This window comes from Calonectris borealis, chromosome 1 (assembly GCF_964195595.1).
Source record: "Calonectris borealis chromosome 1, bCalBor7.hap1.2, whole genome shotgun sequence".
Classification (NCBI taxonomy): Eukaryota; Metazoa; Chordata; class Aves; order Procellariiformes; family Procellariidae; genus Calonectris; species Calonectris borealis.
Genome location: NC_134312.1, coordinates 32,710,209 through 32,722,791, shown reverse-complemented (window position 1 = coordinate 32,722,791; position 12,583 = coordinate 32,710,209). Strand labels below are relative to the sequence as shown.

At 36.4% G+C, this 12,583-nt stretch overlaps 1 protein-coding gene across 1 annotated transcript in view; it reads right to left on the bottom strand.

Moving 5' to 3' along the window:
* CNTN1 (contactin 1) overlaps nucleotides 1-12,583 on the bottom strand; it is a 268,296-nt gene that overhangs the window by 62,292 nt on the left and 193,421 nt on the right. The window contains exons 7-14 of the mRNA XM_075147813.1: nucleotides 11,878-12,084; nucleotides 10,494-10,590; nucleotides 10,158-10,339; nucleotides 8,861-8,985; nucleotides 6,790-6,907; nucleotides 5,000-5,150; nucleotides 4,378-4,505; nucleotides 1,577-1,752 (exon numbers count right to left, since the gene is read on the bottom strand). Of these exons, the coding sequence (XP_075003914.1) occupies nucleotides 1,577-1,752; nucleotides 4,378-4,505; nucleotides 5,000-5,150; nucleotides 6,790-6,907; nucleotides 8,861-8,985; nucleotides 10,158-10,339; nucleotides 10,494-10,590; nucleotides 11,878-12,084 (1,184 nt within the window). The remainder of the gene's footprint in view (nucleotides 1-1,576; nucleotides 1,753-4,377; nucleotides 4,506-4,999; nucleotides 5,151-6,789; nucleotides 6,908-8,860; nucleotides 8,986-10,157; nucleotides 10,340-10,493; nucleotides 10,591-11,877; nucleotides 12,085-12,583) is intronic.

Genomic DNA, 12,583 nt, shown 5'->3' with positions numbered 1-12,583 from the left:
TAAATAAAATTTGACAAAACCAGAGTGGTTTTATTTGGTCCTTTACAAGGAATACATTTAATGGGGCTTTACTCTTCCTCTTACTCTTTAGCTCTTACTTTGACTGACACTCAGACTCATCCCATACTTTATCTAAGGACAAACTAATGCCATTAGGAGGCGATTCAAGCTTTTTCAAGGTACTCCTATGCACTGAGTAGTACCAAAGTGTAAATATAAACCTATCAAAAGTGTAGCTTAATAGCCACATGCAGGAAATGTTTTGAATGACGCTAGTGTACTAGTGTAGATCAACAGATTTTGTAATTCCTGAGGCAACACAAAATATACTGCGAACTGCTTAGTACCCTACCACTAAGTTTGGACACAGCCTTTCGGGAGGTTAATTGCAGAAAGGGCTTTGTCTTTGGGTTTCAAGGTTTTTCAGCTGATCTTAGCATACTTCTACTGGCTTGTTGGACAAGGACTTGTTCTCTCACTGAAAGAGAGCAGTGACTTCCTAGGGATGTTTACAACGCAGCAAACGAGCAGGCTGAGGCAACTCTGACTCCTCAAAGGACTGGTTTGTTCCAAATCAGACTAGAGTAGTTATGCTTGAAACATCTTCTCACGTGGAGATAGATAAACAGACGTTGAAAAAGAAAGAGAGAAAAAGAATCTCTTGGTCCATGGAAAATCAAATAATATTGCCAGCCTAGGAGAAAGACTCTGCAGGAGGCACTGTTATATGGTACATCATTTTGAACATGGAGCTGAAACTGAACATGGCCCCTGGTGTTCCCGGACACTACAGGCACCATTAGCAACCTTTTCTCTCCACATCTGCAGCTCCTCTTGGCAGCACAAAAAAAGATATATAAATTTGAGGATTTTTGTATTGTTTAAACCCAGAACAACAGAATAAATATATACCCATGTGGGCAACCACTCTGAGGTTGTTGTTGAATATTAGGTAAATTAGCATGTGATTAGACATAACCAGAAGGGATTTCTACTCGAGGTATTAATTTTGAATAAGCCTGATAGAAGACTGTAAAAAGATAACCATACATGCAAACATGAAAGATCTATGATTCCTCTTTATATGTGCCAAAATGAGTGTCTTTGTATTAACTTGTTTAGCCTTCACACAAACTCTTCTTGCTTTACAGTGTTTACAGACTGTTTGACTCCTACCCACCATCTGGCCCAGTCTTGTGCCAAACTCCAGAAATGTTGATGAGAAAAACATGGGTAAGTAAAAGTGAACGCATATGCACACTTTTTGGAAATAATTTGCACTCTGTTTATGATCAGGCTACCTACTTACCAGCTATGTTCACTATTAATCAGAGTGGGATTTAACTGAGGTACCAAAATACTTAAGTCAATTTAGATATCTGACTTCAGATATCTACCTGCAAGTGTCCACATGTCTGTAAGGTGTCTAAATTGTAATTGTGTTTTATGTTCTAAGCCTACTGCATTTTTCTAGACCTGAACCAACAGACTAGAAAAAGTAAAACAGAAAAGACAGTTATTCACAATAAAGAAAACTAGGCTTTCACTTATTAAATAAGGATCTATAGCATCTTACCATAACATTCCTTTCATAATGTTCGTGCTCTTTCTCAAAATCTATTACAAAGCCATTTAGAGACCAAATAAATGTCAGGTCTAATGTGGGATCATGGGATGCAATGCATTGCATGGTAGCATTCTCTCCAACGGTGACATCAACATTCAACGGAGCTAAAGTAATCCTTGTAGCTTCTGTGAAGTTAACAGCAAACATGGAAAATTCCAATAAATAAATGTTTATCCAAATGTAAGCTTAGCTCCATAACTGTTTGATTATACATTAAACCGCTCCCTCAAACTCTAGTTTACATGTTATTCATGCAGCTACATTTCAAAGGGCCAAATTAAAGAGAACAAAGGAAAACTTTTACAACTGAAATGCCTAACTTCTATTTAGCTGTCCTTTGAAAATGGCTATGTTTCAGTCTCTGAATCGCATTACTGACTATGTAAAGCTATTTTTATTCATTCACTATATCTCAGGTAGAAAGAAGACAGATGATGAATCTTATGTGACTTGTGTTGCATTTCTTGTTTTAATTATAATATTTCTTATGTTTTAAAACCTGTCTCTTTAATGAATGGAAAGTTCTATTCAGTTGTCAGGCTGACTCAGATTTCCATTAGAGCATTGCAGGGACTGAGATCTTAATTTATCTACTGAGAAACAATATAAGGGATGCATAACAAATTATGCAAATAGCTACATGTGGAAAGGAAGAGAAAATAATACAACAAAAGGAAGAAAGCTGTATAACCCCCAGCAATGCCTCTTATTATTACAGAAACAAAAAAAGGCAGAGATCTCATGACACTTGCTAGAGATCTTGGTACATGCATCAAACTTATATGGCAAATCAGCAACACTGTTCTGGAAGGGACTCACTGGATAGCTGAGACCTGTTCCTTTTCTTTCAAATATTATCATAAAACAAAAAGCCACAGAATATCTCCCTCATGCCATGACATATAATATCGTTCCCACCAATATGAGAGTGGGAGTAGGGTACCAAAACCTGGAAGACATAGCCATAAGAAAAGAGGTATTGCTACTAGTTAAGACTTAGGTTTGAGCATGCTCCAAGGAGCACACTACATCCCACCACACACAGAACAGCAAAAATTCCTCAATAAAGCCAACATTTCTTGTCCATCTACCTTGGAGAGAAACCTTCCCCCAGATCCTACCCTAATAATCTAAAACCTGCTTAATACTGAGACTGAGAATGGCACAACTACTGGCTTTTGCAGAATGGAGTATCTCATAGTGCATTTGAGCAACCTGTTAACATCTGATCTCTAAAGTCCTAGTTACAGACACATGCTTAGGATACCTGTTCCATTCTAGCACTGTGCCTGTACGTTCAGCATTTGGTTCTACCATCAGTGATTTTCTAAATGTTTACATAAAGTACTCTACCAGACTAAGAAGTTGCTGAAAGAGTGAGTGGTCCAGTGGCAGTGAACAAACAGCATGTGGGAAAAACCATCAGACTTTGCAGTGCCTGTCAGCTTCAGATTTAACTTTTTAATTTCCTGTAGTCATATGCAATGTCTGAGAAGTTTTATGGGCCACACAATGTGCTTGGGAATACCATTTTCAAAGCATTCTTCATCAACCCTCATCATTGTCCACAATGTGAAAGTAATTTTGAAATATGTCATCTGACCCTTCTGCTTCCGCTGTGATGCAAGGGAGATGTCTTAGTCTTTTGGTTTTCCTTTTTAGATGAATCAGGCAGAATTCTCCAAAATTTTAAAATTCTTTATACCTAGTTTATAAGGTTTATAAACATATGGTTTAAGTGTTTCACTGTGCAAATTCAGTATGCAAATGTTCTTCCTGATTTTAGAAGGTATGATATAACATTAAGGGGCTGGATATTTATTTACATAACCTTTCAAAATAATGAAATGCCTGAGGGTAATATTAAGACATATAAAACTGCAGAAGATGATAAAAAGTAACTGCAAACATTAAACAAATCTGATTAATCAAAATAAAGTCTTACAATTCATTTGGTACCATAAATTTGGTATAAATCAGCCAGAAAAATGCTTTCATATGATCTGATGATACAGATTAATTCTTACATTAGTTCATCAATATTGTGGAATTGAGATGTCACATCCAGCATGATTTCTGGAACAGACATTAAAAAATGTATTTGACAAATGACTCTTCTACTATCAGTAATACTTGATAGACATAGCTGTTCATGAACGTCATCTTTCCTGTCTGTATTCTACAGCTATTTATTTATTTGACATCAGATTTAAAAAAAAAATTAAGGATATCAGTACTCAATCAGTAAATACTAATACCCATAAAGGAAGGGAATTTAGTAGTGCAATCATATGGCTATATGCCCCTATCTCACAAATTTAATGCATGTTTCTTTAATTGCAATGCTCTCTCAAACTTGCTTATCCTACCAAAAAGAAAAGAAAAGAAAAACTAAGGAAGGTCAGTACGAGTCCCATTTCTCTGTTTGAGTCATGGCCCCAGAACTATACCTTAGCCTGAGCGCTAAGTTACCAAATTGAATGAATGCATTAAAATTTGTCAGATTCAATAATCTCTTATGGAAAAATCAACCCTGAAAATTGAGATACGGTCTCAGAACTGTGCAAACATACCTGATTTCTACTAAGCAATATGCTTTAAAAGCATCAATTCATTGTTTAATGAGCAATTAAATTAGAAAGAAAAGATATAAAATGGCTTGCAAAAGTAGTGCAATGCTGGAACAAAAATTAGTGATTTTGAATTAAGGGATTCTACCTGAAACAAACTAATGCAATTTAGAGGTTTACCTGTCATTTCTAGAACACCAGTGCTATTAGCTTTTCCTCGGTTATTTTCTGCAAAACAGGTGTAGCGACCTTCATCCAGCTTTGTGATATTGATAATTTCCAGGCTCCCGTCATCCCAGATACGTATACTGTTGAAAGTGCAAAAAATACATCAGGAGAAATTAGGTTTTTATATTAGAAAGCAATACTTTCAGTAGAATTGTAGTAAGTGAAAGGACAAACCACAAACATCTGTTGGAAGCTCACATCTAACTACTGCATTTATAAATACTCCTATAGTAAAAATCATTTAAATAAACTGTGGCACGATTAGATGCCTCACATTGCTGGAGCAAGAGAGTGTCCTTTTATTCGTTTGTAGTCATTCAAATATCTTTCTAAGAGTTTTGTGATTCAATTCAATTCTGAAATGTGAACAGCACCAAACAGACTGGTTAAAGTTGGATACCCTGCTAGCTATTTGGAGCCACACTGCTAGTAACATTTTGGCATATCATTTTCCTGAAATTACACATTCTCCTGCCCCTAAAATCTGCAAAAGTGAGAACTAGCCTACAGGATAAATAGAAACATAAGGCAGAATTTTTATGATTCACAGTGTCCACTAACAGTCAATACTAACCGGCTCCCATTTACAAGCAATTCTGTTCCTTTGCTCCACGAGAATTTTGGCTTAGGAGCAGCTTTAGGCTTGCATTCAATGATTACACGGCCCCCTTTAGCTGCTAGGATTTTCTTCTTCATAGGGTTCAGTTCAAAAGTAGGAGGTGAAGCTGAAAGCAAAAATTAACAAAAGTACTGCTGTTAATGTTTTTTCTGCAGAATACAATTTGTTTGCAACATGAAGGTAAATGACAGAACTATTGAATTGTATACAAGTGTCCATTATTCAGACCAGTGAGAAAAATATTAATGATACAGAGATGTGGTGAGAAGTAGATGGTGACCTAAAAGAAACAGAAAAAATCATTATGTAGTTCTATGCTGTGTTACACCAGAGGTTTATTTCTGTTGATTTCTGAATCTCCATCTAATTTTAATCTAACAAGATCAAAGTCTCTGGAAATCAATAGCAAGTTCTTCCCTTTCAAAGGCCTTTTGATCAATCCTAAGAAAATTTAGATTCTTAGAGTCCAACTTCTGTAAAAAGTTGCTCACTCAATCATACTTTCAAATAAGAGTTAGGTTTACTTTTCAGTGGTTTTAAGCCCCCTCTAGTCACTTTAAGGTTGTGCCTTTCTTCCTCTTTGTAGTTTTCTACAAGGTGGCCTTAGGTGCACTCTCAGATGTATAAGAGTAATGAGACATGACTGTAGCAAGCACCACACTTATGTATCTGAGGTCAGACCTCTGCTTACTAATTTCCTCTTTATTTGTAACCAAATAAAAGAAAAAATTCTTTTAATTATTTTGCACCTCGGCATACCATCATTGTTAATCATGCCAGCAAGTGTGTGCACAGCTTGAGGAAATAGGGCTATTAGTTAATTACAGCAGTACAGAGAAAAACTCTGATAAACATCCAGATCTTACCAACACTGAATTTTGAAAATGTGCATGCAAAAAGCACTCATTTCTGGGTAATCCAGGCTGGTAGTGAGTACATAGTAATGGAAGAATAGTGAAGGACTTCCCCAATGGGTTGGGGAAGTCAAGAATAGTTTAGCTCTGGGGAAAGTCTGAAGGCAAGTGTGAGATGGAAAGAACCCATGATAACTACTGCTTAGGAACTAGGCAACTGGTTCCCCTAACTAGGGAAATGTCCTAGGAAAGCCATGTCATACAGCCAGTACGCCTGCTCTAACGACATCAGTAAAAATGTCAGGAGTTGTTTTAGGCCTGAGCACTCTGGAACTGAAAGGCAAACTTTCAACAGGGTGCTCCTTAAGAAAACACAAAGGATTAATATCTATATCCAGTCACCCAATGGGACAGCTATAGTGCACACAAACATTGCAGCTGGTCTGAAAGGGTTGTAGAAGGCAAAAGCAAAGGGGAGAGTGAAGAGGAAAAGCTTCAAAGACGTGGTGACTGGCAACATGGTTTCTAAATAAGCAGATTCTGCCCCACAGAGGAGTGAGCATAGGTGAGCTAAAAAAAAAACACTTCTCAGCCAGTTTTGCAAGCTTGAGAGGGTAGTCAGCAACTCTTCATGCTTCATATAATTTCTGCACTACCAGTTCCTCTGAGGGGTAACAGCAGCAAGCAAACATCAGAAATAATACAGCAAACATTCCCCATAAATTAGTAACTTGATTCCTCAAGTCATTGCCAAAACCCAACTAGGGAGCTCAAATAAACCCCACCTCACCTATTCAGTGAGGGTTCTTAGCTTTATCTTCACAGCTTGCAAATACAACAGCTATCTTACTCAAATCTGAAATAGTAAATAGAGCAAATAATCCCACTGACCCACAATCTTCAGTTCAGCATTTGCATAAATAATTCCATGCGTGTTTTCTGCTATACATTGGTACATGCCGGCATCGTCAAAGCTCAGACTTTGCATTCTTAGTTCACCTTTCCGGAACTAAAACACAGAATCAATAAAACAACAAGATATTCATATACACTACATATGCTGAAGACTTCACATCCATCCACATTTTTTCATTTTTTTTTTAGTGACAGTGTTCAGAAGAAAGTCCCTCACACAACATTCAGGCACTGATGAGATTTTATTATCCATGTTACATTTCAGTCTTTGTGACAATGTGTTCAGCTTCTTTTTTTAAAGAAAGATTCAGTGTTGATATTTTTCTGGAAAATTCATAGCTGAGTGGCACTACACACATCTATTCTTCAGTCCACTGTTACCATACCAATGCAAACACTACTGATACAGAAATAAGAAACAGGAAATTAAATTCAGCTTATGCACATAAGCTTTGTTTCGCCATGCTCAGTGTTCAGTATGTTATATTGTATGTACATTGTTTTACAACAATGAAAGGCCAAAACAAGTCCCAATGAGGTAGTTTTTCAGAAGATTCCTCTGGGAGGTAGTATAAATGATTTTTTCATTACTTTGTTTTAATATAAAAAGAAAATTTAGTAAATCAAAATGAAGTACTTGACCTATTTCTAAAAAACTGTGTATAAATATGCACAGAGTGGTGAGATATTTTGTAAATTATAAACAGACGTCAATCGGTTTTTGAAAGATCATGTTAATAAATTCTGTTTTCGTATGAAAATGAAGCTGAAAAACTCAACTTTGTATATGAGTCAACTGGAGTGCATGGAATAGTGGAAGATTAAAAGAATACTATTTATCTGAAAAAAGAATAAAGGAATCATATTTCCTGTACTATTTTACTGAAAAACATTTGAATTAAATTTTCTGCAAGAAATCTTTGTTTTGTACTAAGTGAAATACCTAATTGAAAATTATCTGATTTAGAAACAAGCTATATTCTCAAGGCAATTTAAATATTTTTGCCATTTTCCATTTGGAAATCATCTCATAATATTAAAGCACAGCATTATCTTCTGGTATTCACTGGAGAATTCACACCGCTTTCTGCAATCCAGTACGCAGATTTTGTCAGTGAAAGCCAAGTTCAGTGGTGACTGACAATTCACTTGCTAAATTACTTGTTTGTAATAACTACAGAAGCTAGAAAACAGTATTGTTTTTTCTGGTTTAAGCCATCTCCATATGGCAGATGGTGATCTCTCTGTTCTCCCTCCAACCTCCCACATTTTTCTTAAGATACACAGCCAAAACAATGCTGCCTCATTGTCTTTTTTGTTTGTTTGCCAAGATCAGTGTCACCACAGCTCAACTGATGCAGCGTTACATTGTGCCCTCTTCTATTCTCTTTGTTCTTTAATGGCTCCTCACACAGTATAAGCAATGGATATTAAATACGTTGTTGAAATGCCTGGACAGAAAATCTACTTCGTTCAAACAAAATATCCAGTGCAATAAACTTAAATTATCAAATGGTACTCATTTAAACTTCACATCACCTAAAATAATGGAATTTTTCAATATTCTGTGGCTGGAAAAAATATGAAAAAGTACATGATATAGGAACACCACTGATCATCTAAAAATTATTCTTTCTCCTCTTGTCTCTACTGACTCCATTTTTAGACACATTCATGTTTAATGTGGTAAAAAGGATTATTTTTAGAGAGAAGCTGATAGACATTTTTTATCCAGGGAGAAGAACATAGCATTTACTTATAAAGGCCTACAGAAAAAGGGATATCCACCTCCCAAACATGTGGTAAAAAGGCAAGTTCATAGCTCAGAGCTGAATATTAAATAGCGTGACGAAATGCATTTCAAAACTGAAGAGAAGATTGAGATAAAACTTTAAAAAATAGATTTTAATCCCTAATGCAAGTGGATCATCAAATATTTGTATCATTATAATTAATTTTCTTTCAACCTTTTAATAATGCATGCTTCAAAAAATCGTTTCCATCAGCTAACCAATCAATCCTGCGTTAACTATGGCAATATACTTACCGAGGCACCATTCTTCAACCATCTAATTGTTGGAATAGGCTTGCCTGTAGCTACACAAGGCCAGTATAGGTCACTGCCTATATCCTTCTCTGTGTCATTGATATGTTCTACCCACTCAGGAGAGGCTGAAGAATAAAAAACGTGATGCAGATACATACTTAATTAGCATTACAAACTATTAATCCTGCTGCTTCTTCCATGATACTTCAGAGGCCACACAAAGTAATGATGATAACTCAGCAATGCACCAGCACAATAAAGAATGAAGACGTTTTTGTCTTACCACATAGACTCAAAATAACTTCAAACTATTTTTTACGAAAAGAAAATATGGAATTGAAATAGTACTTCATGAATGTCCGAAGATATAAGATGTTTCTGCTTACACTGACCTGTGGAAATTACTCAGTAACACCATAAAAATGATAGCGAAATTACACGAAATTGTGCAAAATCATCTACGTACTGAATGGGTCTCCAAGAAAAATATTCTCTTGGTCCAGAGAAGATATTTAAGAAGTTAATACTGAGAAAATGTCTCAGCTTTTACTAAACAAACAATTCTATTTATTAGCTTTACCTATAACAACCAGTAACAACATTCCCACACCGATTTTGAATTTATCCCACTGAAGTTCAAGCACTTAACTGAGGATCTTAACTCAGGAAATGTTCTGTACGGTCAATGAAAGGAGACAAATCTTCTGAAAGTAATTCAGATGTTACGTAGGATCTCTTCATGTCACAGTTTTGTGGCATAAGTCTCAGTCAAGGAGTCAGGTTACTTGGGATGATTCCACTATGAGCAATATGATACAATTTTTTGGTTCCCTCATTTAACCAAATGCATGAGGGGAACCGACAGAGGCAGAAGGAATAAAGAATTGACTGTAGCTAATAAGAGAGCTAAGACAGTTAGAAAAGAGAAATGAAATCAGGAAACAGGAAAGCATAACAAAACTAATAGTCTCTTCTTCTTCCTGGCTGTTTTTTCACTTCAAGTACTCTAAATGTATTTAATTTCCATTATGCATAATTATATTAATACTAACAGACATTGCTGTCAAGGTGTATATACAGCTACTATAACCAGACAAATTGAGTAGTTGTTCAATTAATACATAAATGTTATGCCTGGCATTCAGTGCATGAGTTTTCATTTTGCTCTATTAACTTGAACAGCAGTGTGTCAGGATGATGCAATGAGTCAGCACTGACATCAAGCGTGAGAACACAGATAACTTACAACATAAGTAAAAGCAACATAGATCATGAAGAATAAAATTGTTCTACCTACCTTGTACATAAACTCTTGCTTGATGTTTATCTTTTCCTTTATAGTTTTCAGCTTCACACTCATAAAGTCCTTCATCTTCATACTGAATATTGAAGATCTTAAGAACTGCACCAGACATGCTTATCTCAGCAGTGGCTGGCATGGGTTCAAGGTATTTACTCCATCGGAGTTCAGGAACCGGACTTGAAAAGATACAGTAAAGTACAAATCAGCATGTTCAAGAACTGGCTGTTACATTGCAGACTACAAAAAAGTGTTTGATGATGAAACATGTATTTTCATTCCCTGGAATATGAAAGCAAACAGTGCTCTACAATAACTTTAAAACACACTTACTTCCCAAGAGCAAAACACTCCAGCGTCACATTTTGCCCCAGGAGAGCATATGTGTCCTTGAACTTCACCTTGATATCAGCAGGATATACTTTTGCACCTAACATGAAAAAAGAGATTCTCAGAAAAGGCACGGCAGAAACAAATACAGCTGTTAAAACTTCCACAGTTCAAGAAAACTGCTCTTAAAATTCCAGACAAAATTCTTCTTTACAGTGAATAAATAGCCTGGCCATCCATGAAGTCTGGCTTAGTACTGAACTTTTAATAGTAAGGCAGAATTGTTTTACTCAGCAACTACTTATCTTTCTCTGGACGGTAATGCCTAACATTTTTTACAGCACAATGCTTTAACATAAACTCATTTACTTGCATTTGAAGTGTGATGATGTACTGTGCATGTGGGTAAACAAAAGAATCTGTTTTCCACAGATTCTTTTACTGGATGGAATATTTTGAATTATTGTGAATTTAAGCTTAATATTATCTTAGTAAGGGTATAAGGAGCTAAAGCCAGAAAACCTACAGCTTAATGAGGGCACAGGGATGCAAATGTAATCAAATCTACCTACTGGTGATCCCTGTAGGACTCCTCTTGCAGGTCTTCTAGATGAAGATCTCAGTGTGAATATTGGCCACAGAAAATTTGGACAAAGATCACTGATTTGTAATTACCCAAATTACCCTACAGTATTTCAATGTAATATGGGAAATTTAAAAGATAAAAGGGGCACTGAAATCCTGACAATCAGTTTATGAGATTCAAGAGACTGACAGTCTGAAGTGGCAAAAGGGAACTTGGTTACCATTTGAAAAACATGCAGCTTTCATGAAGAAATGGCAGAGAATAATCCAGTGACATAAAGCCACATAGGTGTCTTGGGGGATTGGCCATGAAACACAAAGCCCTTAGGCCACTCTTGGACAGGAAATTTCAAGAGAGGAAAAAGATTTTCCATTTTCATGGGGGATTTCCTGCAAAAAAAAATTAATTCCTGAATCTGTTTTATCAACTTTTACATAAAGTTTCTGCTTTACAGTCATAGCCCTTTGAACCAATGCCAAGACCAGAAAACATAGTAAAGATTTTGGGATGAGTACAGGGGCTTATCACGTAAGAGAGACGGGGACTCTGGGGATGACAACTCTATTCTCGATGATATGAAATTTGTGAATGAATCCAGGGAGATTTCCTTCACAGAGTTTTCACTGTGGATGGGAGTGATTTGGGCCTCTGTATCTGAAAAACTAAATAACATTGTGCAGTAGTCATTATAACTTGCCATAGAATTCTCCTCAGGGAGTTCAAAGTAGTTGTGAATGAGCAAAATTAAAATACAAACAGTTAGGACACTGCATGTACATAGTATTTCCAAGAAATACTTACGATCGGACTGTGGAATAAGTGGAATAAATTTACTGAATACACTCTTTGTTATTGAAGGGCTGGACACAAAACACGAATAATTGCCCTTATCTGATGCTTCTACATTTGCAATGTAGAGGTTGCCGTTTGTCTGTGACACAAATCGTCGTTTGTCCAAAGCAATGAATACCGGGAACTCATTTAGAAGCCAGCGATAACTGAGATCATCTGGAGGAAAATATTTTCTAGTCAATATTAAAAACCAATACTATCAGCTACTTAAGCCATGGAATACTGTCTACATATAAATTACTTCACTCTGATTTCTAGCTTGTAGATCTTTTCTTCGGGAGAGGCAGCTATGTGAGATAGAATATACATGTCTCAGTAGCCAGCTAATAACCTGTCTACACTGAACATCGGGGTACTGTTGCCATGAGAACAGATTACAGGGGACCCAGCTACAGTGCGCACGGCTCCCCTTTGGCACAGCCTTCCCACAGGAACTGGAGTGGGGTGGAAGGAGATGGGCAGCTAGGTTTTGACCTCACACAACTGAGAAGCTGGGAAGCCCTCCACACTCTTGTGATTTAGACAAAACCTGAGAATATTTTAACTAGAAATATTCAGTTCCTTCCAATACTTAGCCACAGAATATGAAAACTAAAATGTTATCCCATTTTACAAGGTAAAAGATGCTAACAGCCAAATTCACCCCCCATGATGG